This window comes from Manduca sexta, chromosome 7 (genome assembly GCF_014839805.1).
Source record: "Manduca sexta isolate Smith_Timp_Sample1 chromosome 7, JHU_Msex_v1.0, whole genome shotgun sequence".
Lineage (NCBI taxonomy): Eukaryota > Metazoa > Arthropoda > Insecta > Lepidoptera > Sphingidae > Manduca > Manduca sexta.
In genome coordinates, this window is record NC_051121.1 from 1,182,344 (window position 1) to 1,203,995 (window position 21,652).

Below are 21,652 nucleotides of genomic sequence, written 5' to 3' on the forward strand. Positions count from 1 at the left end.
GCTTTCCTCACGAATCTATGTTTTAATTTATTGTGATAATTGACTAAGAGTAACTTCGAACTTTGAATTTGGTATTTAGAATCTGCGAACTTTCGTTCTTTGTTTGGTAGTCCATTAATCTACACTACCAAGCTATGGTCAATGCTTGTATCACCGCATCATACATAGCTCCGACACATGCCGAAAGACTCATTACACTAGTAAATAAGTTGTAAACTCTGTAATTAAGATCATTCATAGTAATTCTCTGTGGGATAATCATTTAATCTCTGATTAATGGTCAATGGTCAGTCTGGAGCGAAACTTTTAATGCCCTTAGGAATTTCTTTTAGTACGATGACTTTTCACTTTAACATCACCGTTTCAAAATGCTCTTTGATATACCAAAATCTAGGTTAGCAACTGACAGATAAATTTATAGAAAATTAGCTTTTGCTCGCGGCTTCACCCACGTGAAGGAATTTTTCGTGATACATTTTTTTTACGAATTACTTGATATGTATCATTATATTATGACCTGATTACACAAAATCATTATAAATTGTAGCCTACGTATTATTCTGATGTATAACCAATATTACTGTAAAGTTTCATCCAAATCCGTTCAGTAGTTTTTTCGTGAAAGAGGAACAAACGTACATCCATCCTCACAAACTTTGCATTTATAATTTTAGTAGGATGGTTTTAAACATCAAGCTTGGGTGATAATTCGTTATAGGACTGAAACGGAATTAGGTAGGTCATATAGCAAGGCCAAGTGACAAAAAGTGTTGTACGTGTAACTTTTATTTCACTAAAGCCATCGTCCTAGATTACCAGTCATACGACGTTCTGCGTTGTGTTGCTAATATTTATGGGCAGGCGCATCGTCCAATATTGGCAGAAGGTTCATTAAAAAATACTGTTTGACTAATAGACAAGCCAAGAACTATATATTACTTTTAAAATTAATCATACTTAGTTTTGCTACTAAGGATTTTTTTTTCAAAGAGCAGGTATCCAAATTTTTCATTCTTTTCACGTGAATGACTCGGTTTTCGTCATTGATATTAGACATGGTTGACGTCAGGTTGCCGGTCGACAAAACAAAATAGTCGATCCATCACGCAAATGTGTGGCGCTGACCCCAGGATGGAGAGGGAAGTGTATGTGCAAAAATAGATACTACTAAGGCGTCCAAAAAAATATGTTACTAGCTTTTGCTCGCGGCTCCGTCCGCGCGAAGGAGTTTTGCGGGTTTTTTTTTTCTTACTTACTTGATATGTATCATTATAGCATGACCAAATCACACAAAATTGTTATTACTAGCTTTTGCTCGCGGCTTCACCCGCGTGAAGGAGTTTTCCTGGATACATTTTTTTTCCGACTTAATTGATATGTATTGTTATATTATCACCAAATTACACAAAATAATTATAAACTGTAGCCTATGTGTTATTCTGAGGTATAACTAATATTACTGAAAATTTTCATCCAAATCCGTTCAGTACTTTTTTCGTGAAAGATCAACAAACATACACCCATCCTCACAGACTATCGCATTTATATTATTAGTAGAATATAATCGATTTTAAGGAGAGGTTTGGAACTTCTGAATTGTTTTGGCTTACCAATATTCTTCCAAAATTAATCTAAACAATAAAAAAGGAATTGTAAATATTGTCTTTATTAAAACTGGCATACATTTATCACATTATAATAAAAATTGCGTTAGTTTACTCTACACATAATAGTTTGAACTTATAATTATTTGTTTATATGAAAACTTATAGCTATTCGCACGCTTTAAAGTTGTAGTGCGGGACCTTAGATTCAAATAAAATTAGACATGATACAAGTAGTAACAGTTTGAGATTTTGAAAAGCCATAGATTCATTTTTGAGATTCTAAAAGTGTATAGAGAATTTAGAAAAGTAATTTGGTTCAATTTTAAAGATATGTACTTACTTATTAAACATATTTATTATAATTATAAAATTCATGCAAGTCAATCTCCCATTGATTTCAAAATTTATCACAGCTTAAAGCACACGCCAATTAAAATAAAAGCAAAAGTAATTTAGTTTATAGTAACACCGACCTGAGCGTAAAAAATGTCAGAAAATTATGATGTACTATTGAGACCAAAGTTTGGTCCAAGCTTTGGAGCCAATTTTTAGTGAATTGCGTAAGAAATATGAATAAATTATAATGGACCATCGAGACCAAAGTTCGGTTTAGGTTTTGGAGCCAATGTTCAGTTAATTGCATAAGAAATGTCAGAAAATTATAATGGACCATCGATACCAAAGTTCGGTCCAAACTTTGGAGCTATGTTCAGATTTGGACAACTTAAGCTACAAGCTGCTCCTTGTCCAGTTTAATTGGATAGATGAAGGTGATGTCAGTGACCGGGGCTTCGTCTTTCTGCATGGCTTCGAGGTTCTCGCGGTCCAGCTGTTTGGCATACACGTAGTAGACCATGAGGAAGTAGGCTGCAAACGCTGGAATAAAAGTAATAATTAAGTAGATTTTTTTTTTATATTAGTTGTAAAGGAAATATATTCGAAAGGCACTGTGCTGTAGATTTGCAGAAAGAAAACATGCGTGTACATTTTCGATATTTATAAATGAATATCTATTATTCATAAATATTCATTTCCATATTATAAAACCAAGTCCTCTGCCCGTCTGTCTGTCTGTTAGAATGCGATAAACTCAAAAAGTTGCAAACGGATTTTGATTAAATTTTGTATGGAGATAGTTTGACATCTTGGGAAGGACACGGGCTACTTTTATCTCGGAAAAAAATTTTCATGCGGACAAAGCTGCGAGCAAAGACTAGTTAATTATAATATAAAAATGATTATGAGTAGGATTCTGTTTTTTTGGTATCTTTCTTTCGCAGCTTCGATTCTTGATCCGAGGGTTGAAACTTCGAACAGATTTGCTTTTCCATTTTGAAAACTTAAGTTATATGACTAGAATGCTTACTAAGTTCAATTCCGTAGGTAATGATGTGGTCGATCTGGGTTTTGCCAGCTGTTGTCAGGTGGATGAAGCTCGCCATGCCCAGCAGCAGGCGAACGGTCGCAAAGCCGATGTACACCTTTACGGGGCCAGTACGCCTCTGCAATTAAAACAGCATCAAGCTTTAGGACAGCGAAATAAATACGGAAGGTATACCACAATGTTTACTAATGATAGATATGTAAATGAACTGCTCTAAACAACAATAAAAAACCAATTGTATTTTTTTCCTCCGTATCATGTACTATAATGTATACTTTAAACTGATTTTGAAAAGAGCAACAACAGAGTTTCTTGCCCGTTCTTCTCTGGTGAGAACTGCTTTCCGAACTGGTGTTAAAGTTAATATTGACGGAATCTAAATAATGTATTACATTCTACAGGTTCCAATAAATTATTTTAATTCATTTCAACATCAATAAATCATACTAATCTTCATTTTCAACAATAAACTAATTAAAATAAGTTATTTATAATGTCAAAACATTCTGATTAGTCCATATCACGATGGATCGATAAAGAAAACCAACACGTTTTCCAGTGATATGCATGCATAAGTGATTGGAAGCATTGGACATATTGTAATAAATGGAACAAAACTACAAACAGCTATAACAAAGCCACTTATTATGACAAAACGTGATACACGGACAGACAATAATGCCATGTAATAGAGTTAGGCTTTGAGAGCAGTCTACGTGCCTTAAATTTGTCGAATGCATTGTTCCAAATTGTTCCAAGCGAATGGGTATTCCTGCAGGTCGTTGCCTAACAATGGTATTCAGTTTATCATGGTATGAGATTCTGCGTGATACAGTGTTGCTGTCATCATGACGTTTCAAACTCCAGTTGTATTTGATACCATATAGTGAAATGGTATTGGGAAGGAATTGGTCTTACAGGGATGAATAAAATGTATGTATTCTTATTATTGCCAATTTCTTGTGAAACATTAATAATGGGATAAGAGTGAAGTGACTACCTCGAGGGGGGGGGGGGGATAAGTTGTATTAACGACTATCGCGCTGAGGCCTTGGATTCTAGTCGGGGAAAGTGATAGGGGGTTTGTCTGGTCAGAATCAGTCCAGAGTCTGGAATTGTATACGGTAATTGGTAACAGCCTCGCGTCTAATTACATTGGACTAAAAATAGCTGTCGAAACTCGAAATATTAATATTAAATTTAATTTAAGCAGAGGTGTGACATATCACACCTCTGCTTAAATTAAATGGAAAAAGGTGTGATGCTATGTATGTAGTGTTTGTTCTATTTAATTATTCAACTTTCTAGTTGTACTGCATTCGTGGAATGACAGCCGAGGTCCTGGGTTCAAGTCCCGAGTCGGGCAAAGTTATATTTGGGTTTTTCTGGTCAGTATCAGCCCGTAGTCTGGAGTTTCTGCCTGATATGGCGATAAACTCGCCCCTATCAAATCATGGGACGCAACACATTTGGCGAAAAGTGGGTGCCGTGGTTGCGCCTCTGCATACTACTTCGGGGATAAATACCTCATGATGTATGTAAGTTTTAAGTGAACGTTTTGAACAAGTCCAAAACAAACGAGACGGCCAACGCTCTAACAGCTGAGCTGAATCCATCTTTACGCTTATGTAAGATTACTTTAACTAAGTAACCCCGTCTCTGCTTTTAGGACATGAATGTAGGTTTCCCCTTAAAAATGGTTTCGCCATCCTTTTTTAAAATTATCTGCGAGGAAAGCGGTCCACTGATTTCTCCAAGAAACCACTAAGGTAAGCTATAGAACGGTGACGGATCCGAAGTAGTTTGGTAGTAACGTTAAATCCGAACGTCGTCATTTCTTTGTTTCGGACTGACGTTTCTACGTTCGTATTTTGAAGTAGACCCTCAGATGCGGTCTAATTCCATCTAGTTCCTATAACCTTATTTGTCTGTCCACCCTTTAAGTCCAACGCTGCGTAGAAAAACACCCAACGTCGAGATATATAAAAATAACAATTTATCGTTCACGTTATTAATATAGATAATGTACATAAATTCTCAGAACATGCGGTCATTTGACCCTTTACACAAAGGAAAGAGAGCGATAAAGTATTGTGCGTGCAAGAACGAGACAGCAGTATGCGATTGTGCAATATTTTTATTCTCACATGCTGTTGTGAAACAGAACACGGCATTCATATTTGCTTAATAGCAATAAACGAACTGATTACACAGTTTATCGTAGTGAATATATCGCGTAATACGGTAATTTGTATCTGTGCTTGTTTTCTGGCAATTTGTTATAGTTTTATTGAATAAGTTGGCAAAGGAATTTATTTTTAGATTGACGTATATTCTATAGACACGAACGTCCATATAATCTATTTGTTCAAAATCTGAACAATGGCAACCAAAACGTCACTATTATAACCTATTTATTCACTTGAACAACAAATAATTTTACTTATTTGACCAATATTTTTTATTCGCATCCAAGTTTACACTTAGATTTGAGGTCTTATATTATGAGTATCACTCACCACACGCTGTCACTATTGAAATCATACTAAAGTCAGCTGTACGCATTGCAGTCGAACACAATGAGAGTATGGAACACCAGATTTAGTACGTAGTGCATAAATATCGATGATTTTAAGGGGCTATACTGGCCATAAACTTCCATAGTAGAAAGATGTGTTGCTTTAAGTTGCTCCTCCTAGCAAAACGGCGCACTAATTATGTTTTTAGAAGCTATTCGAAGTTTATAATACATAAAGAAAAAGCATCATATTTCTTAAAATGTTTTTTATATATATGCATTATTTTTTTTCTAATATTTTTCGTATTATTTATTACACCTACTTCTATTGTTTTGTATTTTCATCAGTCCAAGGTTTTTTTGTGTACAGATCCTGCAATCAATACCATGGGAGATCTGCGATATCCTACCCTAATTACTCCTACAGACGGTATAAGACCCCCTGACCTTAATTACAATTTAATCTACAAACACTATAATTACGGTCGCAAATTTGTAGACTACAACTCTTTCAAGTTATAAATGTACTAACATTTTGAGTTGGCAGGCCGGCGTCCACTAACATTTTGAGTTGGCAGGCTGGCGTCCATTGCAGTGCATTACGTACTGCACTTAGCTAGCAAGTTTGTTTATTGCACGGTGCTTTGAACCCTAGGGGGAAGGAGGGGTGGGGAGGTCTACTCCAATTTTATGACTCGGTTGAAGTACATAACTCTTTTGGAGTGTGAATCTTAGTTCTGTTTGTGTACAATTTATTTGGTGGTAACAGTCTGCGTGAATACCGGTGAAGGGAGAAATTTTCTGAAAGGCTAACTCGACATAACATGTAGGTACTAATATGCATAAGTTTGCAAATAGTTCTAATGATAATTAGTTTATATTGAAATTAAACTAATCTTCCGGATTCTATCGCGGTTTTTTGTTTTTTATTTTTCTCCCGACGTTTCGAAGCTTTGCAGCCCTCATGGTCACGGGGGGACTGAGGTGTTGCTCATCCTGTTGATAATTAGTTTATATATAAATTCCGAAAGGAAAGCCAGGCATTGGGTTATATGGACATTAAACCACTGGCAAATACGTTTAAGCTTGTATTGTAGATGAAACGGCCTAAAAATCCATGTCTTCGGATTGATCGTGGAAATGGACTAATCAGAATAAAGTTTGCTAATTATTTTGATTGATTTATTTTCGATATCTGTCTGAAGGTAGAGGTCGATTGGTAATAAATACCGTGCTTAGCTGATCTTCTATTGGTTTCCGAATAAGTATTTAGGGCAGTTCCACCATTTACAATTTGGAATGACTAAGAAATTTTCGATTTGCCCTGGACTAAATGTTGGTATTCATTGATATTCGATAATTGAAAAAGAAGATGTACATGACAAAATCAGATGTACGTTTTGGAGGGTGGGATTCGAAGCTGCGACCTTCTTTTCAGTCTGTTGCATTACTAAACTACCGCCGCTATACCAAGATTAAAATTTGATTTCCACGATCCAAAGTAGGTCACATTTCAGCTAACAGTTCGCGAAACCTGTGGAAGTTTTATATCCGCTTCTGAAGTTATTAAACTTTTGATGTGAATTTGCGTTTTTTCCTCACGCTTTGCACAAAGTCGCATATCATCGCCATTGATAAGTCATTGAAGTTTAATACTCTATATTTGGAGTTATATGTAGGGGACGAACGTAATAACTGGGCTTTATGAGCATAATAAATAAACTGTCAATGAAGTTACTTGAATTTTGTAAAACAGTTACTAATCTGTTAATTTGTTTGATATACATATCTATGATCAACTTTTAGTGATTGAAAAATAGTCTCTTAGACAAACAAAAAAAATCTAATTGAGAACCTTCTCCTTTTTTAAAGTCGGTTAATAAATACGAACTGTAGGCTAGATGATGTGATTTTTATTAATATTTCATTACCTTGTGCAGTCCGACCAGGCAAGCAATGTTAATGATGAGCCAGAGAACGTTCACGATGATGACGAGCATCAGCAGAACTCCGATGACGGTGTAGAGGGACTTTTGGTCGTCTACGTCATCGTCATACGATGACGTCACAGGTTCCGAGTCGATGTGGTCGAAGCCGTTGGTGTACACGCCAAAGAAGGTGGCGATAGTCACCAGCACCAGGGTGTGGTAGGTGTTGATGAGCTGAAAACGATTGGGATGGAAATTATATCGACGGCTAATTGACTTAAGCGACATTTTTGCGAGACAAGTTTTATACATATTTAAAAACAGCACATTTTTTAAATGTTTTTTAGCTAGTTAAATTTTTTCGAAAAAATATTTTGCTTGAGTAAATTAGCCTTTCAACCCTCGATATATAGTAAAAATCTGCATTTTTTTCTATGTTTTTTAACCTAGTAAAAAATTACGAAAAAAAGTGTCGCTTGAGTGAAATAGCCTTTCTACCATCGAACTATATTTAAAATCAGCATTTTTTCTATGTTTTTTAACCTAGTTAAAAATTACGAAAAAAGTGTCGCTTGAGTGAAATGGCCTTTCTACCATCGATATATATTTAAAATTTGCACTTTTTTTTTATCTTTTTTTAAGCTAGTTAAATGTTTCGAAAAAATTTCGCTTTAATCAATTAAGCCTTTAAAATACAGACATCTATACATATTATAGAACAAACTCAACCCAGAAGCTGTCTGTCTGTATGTACTTGACTTTCTCTAAATCTACTGAAGGAATTCTTATGAAATTTGGTATGGAGATAGTTTAAGACCCCGGAAGGTTATAGGCTTCTTTCTATCCCGGGAAAATATAAAGCAAGACTTTTATCCCGGAAAACTTCCTCACAAAGTTAGTAATAGATAAATATAATTATTGTACATACTAAATTGAGGTATCCAAGGATGAAGCATCCCACCCTCAAAGGGATACAACAACAGCACTTGGTGAACAGCTGTTCCGAGCGTGACGTCACCGACATACTAGAACAACGTAAGTGGCATCTAAATATGAATTGCATATACATTGATAATATTACCGTTCGATCTAAAGGCGAAGGAAAATATCGTGAGGTGTGCAGGTAACCAAGGTATACAATTGTTGAGGAAAGAATGGCATTATATTGATGAGTAATAATACCTTACTGATGTAAGCATAATATATATACAGGTGCTGATAAGTTAGCGACGGTCATTTAAAAATCATACGTAATTATAAAGAAAATATCTCCGTAATTTGTTGCCATTGGAAATAATGGACGTTTTTTTCTGGTGTTTAAAGTAAATGTCGATGTTAATGGCGTGGTACAGTGGCGTGGTACAGCGCAGTGCATACAATGGAACCTCTTCCGTTCCTACATTCCTCCATTTTGCAACATTTTTCGTTGATGCTCTGCTTCTATTGGTAATAATATAGCCTGTGGCCTTCCTCGATAAATGGGCTATCCAACTAAAATAATTTTTCAATTCGAATCAGTAGTTCCTGAGAATAGTGCGTTCAAACAAACACATTCTTTAGCTGTATATAATAGTATAGAAGTATAACTTGTATTATTTAATTTGGGTTATTTAGTTTGTTTTTCATTTATATATGATGTAAGAACTTTATTTAATTATTATTTTTAGAGTACTCTTCATTATTTCTACCCACGCTAGATATGAATGTCTGTTTTAGCACCAACCTGTATAATTATGTTGTTTTACTGTCTTACTGGTTCCGAGACACGAGGAAAATGAATCTAAAATATCTAGTTGTATAACAGATGACGGCATAACAGATTATTTCATGTAAAAATACCCAGACAAAAGTAACTTTCTATGGTTTATTAATTCTTATAGTTTTAATTATTTCCTATGTTTATGTTTTATTTATATTTGTAGGGATAATAAATGAGTACATGTTAAGATATATTGTAGACTAATCATAATCTAAATTATAATCTAAATATACATATATAAAATAAGATTAAAATATCGAACTGACAACGAACAAGTCATCTCCGACAACTTGAGAATTATTTTTTTTTACGTCAAATTATAAATTTAGAGCAAATATCAATATTTATAAAATATGCACTTTCTAGCACACGTGACGCCCTAGTACAGCCATACTCAACTTTTTTTTTAACGGCCACAAACACGTTTCGCTGTTGATGCGCGGGCCGCAAACAATATTTAGGTGTTAATAAAAAAGATAATTCAAAATTGAGGATGTATTTATAGAAAAAAGAAAACGTGGTCACAATAAAGCCATACAATATATTATTTATACAATACATAATTTTCTGATGGATGCGAAATTTAAAAACTTTTACTATAACTCCAGGAGGGCTAATCACATAGGCCCAGCGCGGCGGGCCGCAGATTAAATATGGCTGCCCTAGTATCAGTCATTGTCAATCGCTTCATAATAATGGGTTCATCACCAATCAATAACGAATTGAACCAAACACCACACAAACAAAAAAAATGTAAACACTAAACACAATTGTATGCCACAATTACACGTGTTTAATAAACAATTCTATGTCGTAACGGCTTATTGAACGAGATAATCAGTTTTAGATATTAGGTTAATATCTTTTGGGTTTTATTTCAATTTGGATTTAGCATGTTTGTAATCGGATATACATAGGCGGACGACGGAACGCGACACACGTGGCAACTATAGCTGCTTTTCACTGTGAAGGGTGGTTACTACCCGCGTATATATATACACATACACATCACGCATTTATCTCCAAAGGGGTATGCAGAGGTGCAATCATGGCACCCACTTTTCGCCAAGTATGTTCCGTCGCATAACGTGATAGGGGGCCAGTTCATCGCCATATCGGGTACAAATTCCAGACTCCGGGAATATACTGAGGAGAAAAATCCAAATATCACTTTGCCCGACCCGGGATTCGAACCAGTACTCAGAGCGCTGCCGTACCGCGCATGCAGTGCAACTACGCCACTGAGGAAGTCTACGCGCGTAGATATATACGCGTATATATGCCTATCCAATACACTGGCTAACCATTTGGAGGTAAAGGCGTGAACTTACGCATTACGCTCCACAGTTCACTGCTAATTTCCTTCATGTCGAGGCCAGTCATATCGCAAACATTCACATTCTGGTCAACGAATGTTTATTTTTAGAATAATTCAATGAATCTGGTTACGAACCAATTACGTCAAAAGATGTATCATGAAGTCAATAAATAACATAAACACGAAAGTTTGAAAAGTCGGGATGTTTGTTTAAGCGTAATATGAATTGTGCTATGCTTAGTACAGTGGTTCTTAACCCTTTCAATATTGTTACCTCTGTGATATGTGGAAACCTAATTTTACCCCACCTTCAAAATGTTACAATACAAGCAAATCCAAACATCTTTAATCATAAATACTTGTCTACTCGAAAACAATATTTAGATTAAATTACTTTAACTATAGATGTAAAATTAAAAAGTAAATGTTGTAAGAAATAAATAACAAAAAAAAATGACATGCCCTAATACTACTGCTACTCTAAAAGAATATATTTAACTAAATTAGACGTGTCACTGATCAAGCGAAAGTAATTCCCGAAGTAATATTGCAACTGATATTTATTTTATCAAAATTATATATTATGTATGTGGTATGCTGATTTGCTCACTCCTTACCATGTCACAGATTGTAACGATAGTCAGCAAACCGTGTGTATTCTAAATTAAAATACTAAAGTTGCGTCTCTGTCCAAACTTTGAGTCTCAAGACGTAAACTTTTTTATTGCTTTGAATGACGAGACGAGCTTGCCGTTCGTGTGATGGTAAGCGAAACGACCGCCCATAAACAGGAGAACCACAACCCAAGACTTTGAATTGCAAAATATTGTTTGGTATTTTATTGCGCTCGTCAATCTGAGACATGAGGTGTTAAGTCTTATTATGTCCAGTAGTTACACTGGCTACAAACTTAAGTAAAACTTGTACATTTTCATATAAAATTATTTATCGGCACGTAATTATCGCTTCGTCGAAACGAATAGTGCGGTATTTTATCGCAATAAATTATATGTAATGATTGTTGCGTAGATAGAGTTTTATATGAAATAACATCCAAATTCTATATTTGCTATTTAATTTTATGGATATTAAGTTTCTACCGATAAACTATTCCGGGAAACTTGTTAACGTGAAATTGAGTCAATAATAGCTGTAAATAATTGTGTATTAATAAAATACTAGAATTGTAGTTTCCGATGTATGTAACAATGTACTGCCCTATACAGATTATGGCTTTGGATGCATAGGGATAGGAATAATAAGACGGTGTATTATATAATAAACACACTTATGCCTTTTATCCCCATGAAGGTAGGCTGGTAGTGGTAGGTTATATTTTATATTCGCCCGAATAGCGACTACCGTACACGAGGTGTTTAACTCTCCATAGTGGCCCACGTAAGTGTGTGACGTTCCGGGATCAGCCTGTGTATATCCGATTCCAACCGGCATAATTGTGTCGACTGTCGAGGGTTAATCATCATGTCAGTCGACATTCTATTGGACTCCACTTCACTTACCATCAGGTGCAATGGGGTCACTATCTTTGCACATTTAAAAAGGTAAAGCGCAACTACTGCAAATTTTGAAGGTTGCAACACTTGCGGCGAGTGGCATATACATAAAAAATATTAAAAATTTGCCACGTGTAAATGCATCTGTAATTTCTTGCGCAATATATTCCCGCAGAACTTGCTAGACTAAACGTAGCATTTTCGTTATCTTCTTCAAAATAAAACAAGTCGATTAAACTGCGGGAATACTTTGTTAAACATAAATTACTAATTAGCAATTACTACGTGACTTTTGCTGGATTGTCAGGCCTGACGTCAGGCAAGAAACATTTTGAAATCGTTTATGCATATTGACGTTTGAAAGACTTAAGCGACATATTTTCACTTATTGACTTAACCGACATTATTTTTTTTCGAAAAATTTTAACGAGTTTAAAAAATATAGAAAAAAGTGCTGATTTAAAATACGTATGAATCAGTGTCGCAAAAAATGTCGCTTGAGTCAATTTCACCCGTCGATGTATAGATCATTTATTTATATTTACGTTGTTTATACGACAAAGTGTTCTTACTGCACCTGATGGTAAGTGGAGAGGGAACTATCATATCATAGGACGGAATACACACGGCGGGAAGTGGGATCTACCCCTCTGCTTACTTCTTCGAGGATAAAAGGTGTGTGTGTAAAAAAATCTTGTACCTAATGTCGGTTAGTACCTTAGTTTCTTACACCATGTTATTATTGGAATTAAACTAATTTTCCGGATTCTATCGCGGTTTTTCGGATTTTATTTTTCTCCCGACGTTTCGAAGACTTTGCAGCCTTCATGGTCACGGGGGGACTGAGGTGTTGTTCATCCGTAAAGTCAAAGTTACAATATCTACCTACATTTAACAATTATACAATCTTTTTAAAAAATTTAGCTGTAGGTGGTCCGATCTATGCAGAACGACTACAAGAAACTGTGAGCTCGTTAAGAAATCATTATGCAAACCATGTTATTATGTCATATGTAAACCATTTATAAACTTATTAAAGAAACATTGACAAATTAGTCGTTGGCTATACTAATACATAAATCTGAACAGTTTGTTTTAATGCGCTAACCTTAGGAATAACTAAACTGATTTTGTTTTTTTTGCTACTAAGCTACATTACTCCTAAGTGCTATAGGCAACTTTATATACCAGTAAATATTTAAATCGTAAAAACTTTAACACGAACGGAGCCATAGGCGAATGTTAGTTTATTATAATTGCGTTTAAGTCTATTCATACAATAATAAAATCGTGGATTTTCGGTATCTGTACTTTAATGTTTTGGAAAAAATACGCGGAAGACGGTAGAAATAAATAAGATATTTTTTTTTTTGCTATTATAAATTACTTGAATTAGGTATAATTTCTGTTTTTATTTATAATTTCTGTTTAGTGTCGGTTACCACAATCAACGTATTTTATTTCTTTCTTTCTTGAAGTCGCTAGAAATAGGTAATGCCATGTAAAACAACTGTTTTTTTGTCTGTCTATCTGTTTGGTCAAATAATTGTTGGAAGACCACGCCAAAACCAACCATTGGTTTCAGTCAAATAACTGATAAATATTGAGCTTTATTTTGTGGAACATAAGGGTGAGTCGGCGACAAATTGCCACGTGGGGGAGACGGACCACACGCGTCGAGTATGTCTGTGTAACGGGGGTGTATCGGGACTTGTATAACAGGCCTATGTTTAATTCCACGCAGACGAAGTAGCAATAACAGGTAGTGTAAAAAAATATGTTTAAAGTTAGACTAACAAGATCTTGCAGCAATATATCGCTCAAGAACTTTCAAATGCCTTTACGCGGCAATATCAATGATACTTCACACACGCGACTCGCCGCAAATCCTGCAAGCTTAAAAAATTTGAGAAGTAAGCTTGCCGTGATTGTGAAGATAAAAATCGCTAGCAAAAGTCAACTTTAACTAATTACTGATAGCAACCAAAATTAGTAAATTTCGTAAGTCTATAGCCGCTATCAGGGCCCTTATTCTGTATGATAGTGTAAACGCGTAACGCGGCCGTGTCATGTTATCTTCGAGAAATGTGCGTGGAAGGCCCCTGGGGCCTTATTCTCTATCCCGCACGTTATTTTGACAGTGCGTAACAAGCACGTAACACAACGCATCGTGTTTAGGACTATAGAAATTTGGCTTACAGAATACCATTCCACGCACATTTCTCGAAGATAACATGACACGGCCGCGTTACGCGTTTACACTATCATACAGAATAAGGGCCCAGTAGTGCTTACTTCAACGTTCAACGGCACTAAAAAAACTGTCAAGTCATCAAAACTAGTTTCGAATTTTATCGGGGTTATTTATAATTTTGTCCCGATGTTAAGACATAATGATATCGGGATATAACGAAGCTAAATATTAATTAACAAAAAGACTATACTTTATAACTAGCCCCTTTTACCATTATGAAAAAAACATGTTACGCTGAACTCAACAATTAAAAAGAAACGAAAGTATGTTCAAGACTAGAAGCAATAAATATGATATCAGCGGCAGGCGCCGGATTTACATATACTAGGTAGGTAACTACACAAAGGTTCATTCGTCTTGATTGGTTTAGATTGCACTACATAACAGGATAACAAAGGCATATGAAGGTCGGAGCATAAGGTACAAAAAACTGCAAAAACACCATAATTTTATGTAAGCCATACACGTTACGGTCTACCGGAGAGGTCATCTGTGCAGGTATGCCTGCGCAGGTATCAATTGAAAGAATTGATTTTCGATCCTGCGCCGGTCGCCTGCACAGGCTCAAAAATCTGCACAGATCTATTCCCACACATTGCGGTCTATCGGCGCAGGCATACCTGCTCCGGTGGACCTTTCCGATGGACCGTAGCATGTATGGCAGCCATTAGATGCAAAATGTGCTCTAAAATAGTTTGTTTTATGGTTGATTTTGCGAATGCAAACAAAAATGTGAATACAAAATGTCGACCCAAATGCGACGACACAAACACAAACAAAGCATTAAAATGTAAGAAATACACATTTATAATATAATAATATTTCTAAACTTACTTATCGTAAGGGATGCTCATTTTGAAGATAAAATGATCACAATAAATGAACGATAAACACAAGAGCAACCGGCGTGTGCGCACTCCGAGAGCTAAATTGTTACTGATGCGACGCAGTAAGGCTGCCGGCGAATGACGTACGCAAGATGTTATTCTGGCCAAGAAAAAACACGAGGAAAAAAGTGTTTGGGAGATACCCGCTTACAAATTGTTTTTGGAATTCATGTTGCCCAAGCGAATTTGTAATAATACAAACTGTTTTTAATATATGAAGTGACTTAGGTAAAGCAAAGAAACATTAAATTTTATTTTAGGGAGATTAAGAGATTTTTATTGATAAGGTCCAGCACAAATCGAAACTTTAGGGAATTTGAAAAAATAAACTAAAAATGTTTAAACGATCCATTGTATTGCAACAATAACATCTTTAAAATAAAAATGCATCGCTGAATGTCTTGCTAAGCGCCAATCTCGAGAGCAGCTGAACCGATATCGCTAATTCTTTTTATTATAATATTCCTTGAAGTATGAGAATGGTTCTTACGGAGAGAAAAATTTTAAAAATTGCCTGTAAAAGTCTAAAAACAATACTTTTCTATATTCCCATACAAAAGATTCGTAATAATACTTAAAAGTCAATTTGAACTTTAATACCATACCATAAAGTTTAAGTATTAATGGAAGGGTTCCAGGAAGGCAAAACAATTGAGTGACGTTAGATGAAAAGAATTTTAAGTGTTTTACAATTTTTATATTTTAACATAATGTAATTGTTGACTTATCTACTTTCTTTTTTTATCTTACTACCTGACCCGGTGTCCCGAATAGTAGAATTAGTATTAAAAACATAATAAATTAAAGAATCGACTGTTAGGCGGTACGAAGATCGCCGGGTAAGCTAGTAGTTAATAATAATGATCTATTATAAAAAAAATATTGTCAATTTTAGCTTTCCCATGAATGGAGATAGGCCGTCAGGGGCCTTATCCTCTATGAAATTCATCCCGGATCTTCATCCCGGGATATTTATCCCGGAAAAAATTTCACGCGAGCGGAGTCGCAGGCAAAAATTATTTTAATATATTTGTAACAGTTACACATTATTTTTTGTTGCACTATATATGGACTCTAATTATACCAAATTTCACACCCCTGCGTGCGCGCAATGTCCTTAAAAAGTACGTTTTCTTTCTACGTATATTAGACTTATACAGGTGTTAAAGATGGCAATGACGATATTTATTCATACGAGCGCGCCAGAGTGACCCCACTACACCTGATGGTAAGTGGAGATGGCTAATAGAATTCCGACTGATGAGAGATGATTACTCGTCGACAGTCGACACAATTATGTCGGCCTGTTGGAACCGGATATACACAGGCTGAGCCCATAGCGTGATAAACTTACGTGAGCCACTATGGCGGGTTTTAACGCCTTGTGTACGGTGGTCGCTATCCTGGCGGATATAAACCATAACCAACATAATATGGACACTTATTTATACAGACAATTCGTGAATAATTCAAAAAGAATATTTTACAGCTTTTTGCAATTTAGATCATTCGGCTTGGAACTAAAACGTAAATTTTATAAACACTTGGGACGTAAAAAGAGTGACAGGAACAAAATCTATAGAGATTTCATGTAACAAATAGAGAATACGTCTCAGTAGCCTAGCACCATCAATAGGCTATAGTTAGGGATTCGGCCTAGAGGAAACGTGATGTCTATCATTTTCCTGGCGGTATATACCTGGATCGTATGATTCGTTCATTTATAATAAAGGTGTACACAATTTTGATTATTATTTTTTATTGCTTTGAATGTCGAGACGAGCTTGCCCTTTACCTGGTGGTAAGCGATACGACCGCCCATAAACAGTAGATACACCATCGAAGATCTTGAATTACAAAGCATTTTTTGGTATTCCACTGCGCTTTCCATCCTGAGACATAAGATGTGAAGTCTCATTATGTCCAGTAGTTACACTGGCTACAATGTCCTTCAAAGCGGAACACAATAATGACTACACACTGCTATTTTGCGGCTGAAATAGACATTGTGGTGGCACTTTCTCAGGCGGACTCTCACATAGGAGAGACCTACCAAAAAATACACAAGGTGGTAAAACCCGCCATGGTGGGTCACGTAAGTGTGCTGCATTGTAAAATCAGCTTGTGTATATTACAGCAACAGGCCGGCATAATTGTGTCGACTGCCGAGGGCTAATCATCTCTCGTCAGTCGAAATTCTATTGGACCGCACTCCACTTAACATCAGGTGCAGTGCGGTCACTTTGTCGTGCTTATATAAAAAAGGTTTATGCCAACCTTTTTTAGCTTCTTAGAACCGTTCATGTGTTCCATCCTTGTCAAGGGGAGTGCTAACCGTCTCTCCTTTTCAATAGACAACTTAAAGGGCGTTATTCTCTATGACATTTTAAACTCGCAACACGCCCTTAATCTATAGAGAAAAAGGCACAAGTTAAAACTTCGTTCTTGGTCGACGCTGTCTAACGACAGTGCTATTTATTTTTATAAGGCGTTTTTTATAACGTTTTCGACAGCTATGTCATGTGCTCTATCTACTGGGCTCCATTTGAGACATGAAGCTGAGAATAAGTAGAGATTCAATATCGTTTTACCCCATTTGGGAAACGAACGTTCAGACCTTACAGTAGTTGTACTTCGTATATGATACAACTGCGAAACCGTAATCAGTATATTAAAATTGTTATTTAACAGTAAGAAACTTTTTACAAAATCGTTCAATAACGCACGTAAATATTTGAAATCGTTGTTACAATAATATCATTTAATTAATATTGTGACGGCGATAGCCTCATTGATAGTGGAACGGACGCCCAAGATGAATGTCTGCAGGTTCAATATCCAAGGGCACCACCTCTAAGTTTTATAAAATCGTGTGTATTCTTTATGAGTTGCAATCAGGGCACCCTATTTTAGTCTGTATGTTCCGGCTCATATGATTGCTTTTCGCCATATCGGGCATTTCAAGAATCCGGGCTGATATTGACCAGAAAATCCGTATAATTTTTACTCGACACGAGATTAACACCCAAAACCTCAAAGCGATGTTGTACCACGCACGCTATACGCCATCGAGGCCATCAAATATTAGTTACATATACGTCCTAAAGATATTACGATAAAGATGCACTTCAGCTAGTCAAAGTGATTTATCATCGGGCTTCAGGTGACGCCGCTCCACCCACGTGCTGCACTGCAGTGATTAATGGACATTTAACCACAAGAACCCTGATTATGCTACGTTACTTAGTATATAAATATATTAAGGGCCCTATTTGTAAATGCTGTATACCTCTGTCATAGTTATATGATAATAATAATAATAATTTAACTAGAGAAATGTATTTACTGGTGGTAGGTTTCTTATATGTGAGAGTCTGCCTGGGTAGGTACCACCACAATGTCTATTTCTGCCACCAAGCGATAGTAGTAGTCTCGGTTGTGATTCGGTTTGAAGGACATTATAACCAGTGTAACTACTGGACATAATAAGACTTAACATCTCATGTCTCAGGATGGCGAGCGCAGTGAAATACCAAACAATACTTAGTAATTCAAGGTGTTGGATGGTGTTTCTACTGTTTACGGGCGGTCGTATAGCTTACCATCAGGCTAATGGTGAGATCATCTCGCCATAGAGCATTAAAAAAGAAAGCATTAATGACTATAAAAATAAATTAATTCGCTTTTTTTATGATAAATGTTATTACACTTTAAATGATTATCTTAATGATGCTTATATGTGGTATGTATTTAGTTTATCTTTAAAATCTTAAATGATTTTGCGCTATTATACCGGGCCATATCCGCATTGTAATTATAAATATGTAACGCCATAATCTTTGCAAATTATCGCTTCCTTTATCGGTGAAGTAAAACATCGTGAGGAAACCTGCATACCTGAGCAGTTTCTATGGTAATTTTGAGGGCATGTGAAGTCTTCCAATCTGCACTAGGCCAGCGTGGTGGACTAAGTCCTAATCCCACTCAATAGTACAGGAGGCCCGTGCTTAGCACTGGGACAATACATAATACAGGGCTACCGATATCCCGGGATCAGGGCTTGTACCAGTTACTATACATATAATATACAGATGGCCGCTCAGTCATACCTTGAAGTTAGTTGCGAGTTGCGACAAAGTCAACAGATGCAGAGGGGCGGTTCATGGCTAGCTTCAGTTATCTATTGTTTATCATATTGTAACGTCATAACTACTGCCTTCTAAAGACAGTCGTCCATAAACAAATGACTATAGCAACTTTATCTACATCCGAAGAACACAACGCTTTCCTCAGGAGTCCAGCTGGTGTTCCGTTCACTCATTGTGTTTAACGCAACTGTACTGCAATCCGTACACCTGACTTTAGTATGATTTCAACATTGACTGTGGTTATGTGCGGAGTGGCACTTATAATATTAGAACTCGAGTCTAAGTGTAAACCCGGATGTGAATAAAAATATTAGCCAAATAAGTAAAGTTATTTGTTGTTCAAGTCAATAAATAGGTTATAACAGTGACGTTTTGGTTGCCATTTTAGTCAGATGTTGAACAAAAAGTTTATATGGACGTTCGTGTCTATAGAATATACGTCAATATGGCTGATATTATTATGTATATATTAACACCATAATCCTACCTCTGTGCTACAATAAATATCATTTAAATTTGAATGAATCGCTTATCACGCAAAAAGTTTCTTTATTAGTTTTGTCCGCGGCTCCGCCCGGGTAAAGAGGATTTCCGGGATAGAAGTAGTCCATAGCACTCCGGAGTAATGCAGCTTCTTATTAGTAAAATAATTTTCAATATCGGTTCAGTTGTTTCAGAGACTAGCCTCTACAAACCTATAAACCAACCTAACCTAACCTAACCTTTAATATAAGTATAGTATATGATAACTGGGACAATAAATATATGTGGTAGGTTAATTTATATTGCTTTTTTCCTTGTTTGTTGTTGCGATAATACCTTATATAATATAAATTGATTGTTTTGCAATTAAGCGTATTTATCATAATTGTTCGAGTTTATTAATATGTAAGTCGTAGATAAAAACTCCAGGTGTTTCTCAAACTCGTGTTGGGAATTAAACTCACGACCTCTCAGTCGACGTATATCGTGCAAGGAGATTTCTGGACGTGATAAATACGGTTTATTTTAGGTTTAGGTTTAAAGAGCTTTATTCTCATAAGAAATATATTTTACTTATAATGATACATACATTTATAACTTAAACTAAGAATATTAGTTAGTCTCTGTTACTCGACGCGATAATGCGTAACTTAAGTTTATTTTTAAAAGTATTTACACTTTCACTGTCTTTCACATTATTCGGTAATTTACTATACAGCTGTCCACCCTCATATAGAATCGTCATCTTTCCATAATTTGTCCTTGGCTTAATTAATTCTAGTTGGTATTTATTTCGAAGGGAGTATTTATTATTTCGTATATTGACTTGTATGTTTGATCTGCCAGTATTAGTAGTGATTTATTTAATAAAACGCATGTGGTATATTTGTAAAATTGAGTTGGGCTGAACAGTTGTGTTTTTTCGTAAAGTTATTTGGTTGGCATATGAAACGGAAAATTAAATAATACTTTAATATTTTTGTTTTGTGTTCTCTGCAATGAATTTAAGTTAGTTAATGCAGCAAACCCTCAAATTTAGATTAGGTATTTTAAGATCTGTTTCTTACCTTTGACTGCCTGGGGGGCGTAGTTGTAATTGTACTTGGTACGAGTACGACTACCGCGCTGAGGTCCCGGGTTCGAGTCCCGGGTCGGTTAGAAATAATTGTGACTGGGTTTTTTGTCTTAAATATTACTTAGTTGCAGCTCGGAATCAGGAAATTAGCGGTGTGATACTCCCATACCTTGGAATGCATGTAAAAAATATTATCGCCGTATTTTTTTTATTTACATGCTTCGATTATCTAATAAGCACCTAACTGCAGGTTTGGACAACATGATACCAATATTTTTTTTATCATGTATCCTTCGTTATAGGTCCTTTAATAAATAAAATAAACAACAATGCTGCTTAGTAGCTGAAATGTGGAGCGCAAGAAATAGCCAAAGGATCTCTCGCAAATTAGTATTTACTACCAGTACAGTACGAGTAGTTCTAGTGTTATACAAAAACATAAAAATTCCACGCGAACGCTACATTTTTCGTAAACATTTTTAATAGAAATCGACATTTTTATGTAACCTCGTAGTTGCAAATTGAAAAGACTGAAAAAGTTTTCATCTCTTACAATTTTTCAATCCCGAAACGTACAGTTCAAATATTAGCCGGCGATGTTTTTTTTTTTAATTTTTCAGCATACAGCTACGTGGTTTTTTCGTCACTTTCGTGCGGCGATATTATTTTTTTTTACGGTGTATTTGTTGGACGAGTGACATGTTTGGAAAACGCCAACGTACGCCCTTTATTAGACGAGTATGCTTAACTACAAAGTTCAAATTGCTCGTTTCCATT

At 35.8% G+C, this 21,652-nt stretch overlaps 1 protein-coding gene and 1 non-coding gene across 2 annotated transcripts; both read right to left on the reverse strand.

Moving 5' to 3' along the window:
* Positions 1-1,650: 1,650 nt before the first annotated feature.
* Positions 1,651-15,267, reverse strand: LOC115455555. The gene is made up of 5 exons (XM_030184180.2): positions 15,117-15,267; positions 8,366-8,462; positions 7,441-7,671; positions 2,974-3,109; positions 1,651-2,483 (listed from the first exon to the last, which is right to left on the reverse strand). The coding sequence occupies exons 1-5, from the start codon at positions 15,134-15,136 to the stop codon at positions 2,332-2,334; spliced, it is 636 nt and encodes a 211-aa protein (XP_030040040.1). The 5' UTR covers positions 15,137-15,267; the 3' UTR covers positions 1,651-2,331.
* Positions 15,268-17,423: 2,156 nt separating this feature from the next.
* On the reverse strand, positions 17,424-17,527 carry LOC115455580. The gene has a single exon (XR_003939808.1). It is a non-coding gene; the product is annotated as a U6atac minor spliceosomal RNA (small nuclear RNA).
* Between the last annotated feature and the right edge of the window lie 4,125 nt (positions 17,528-21,652).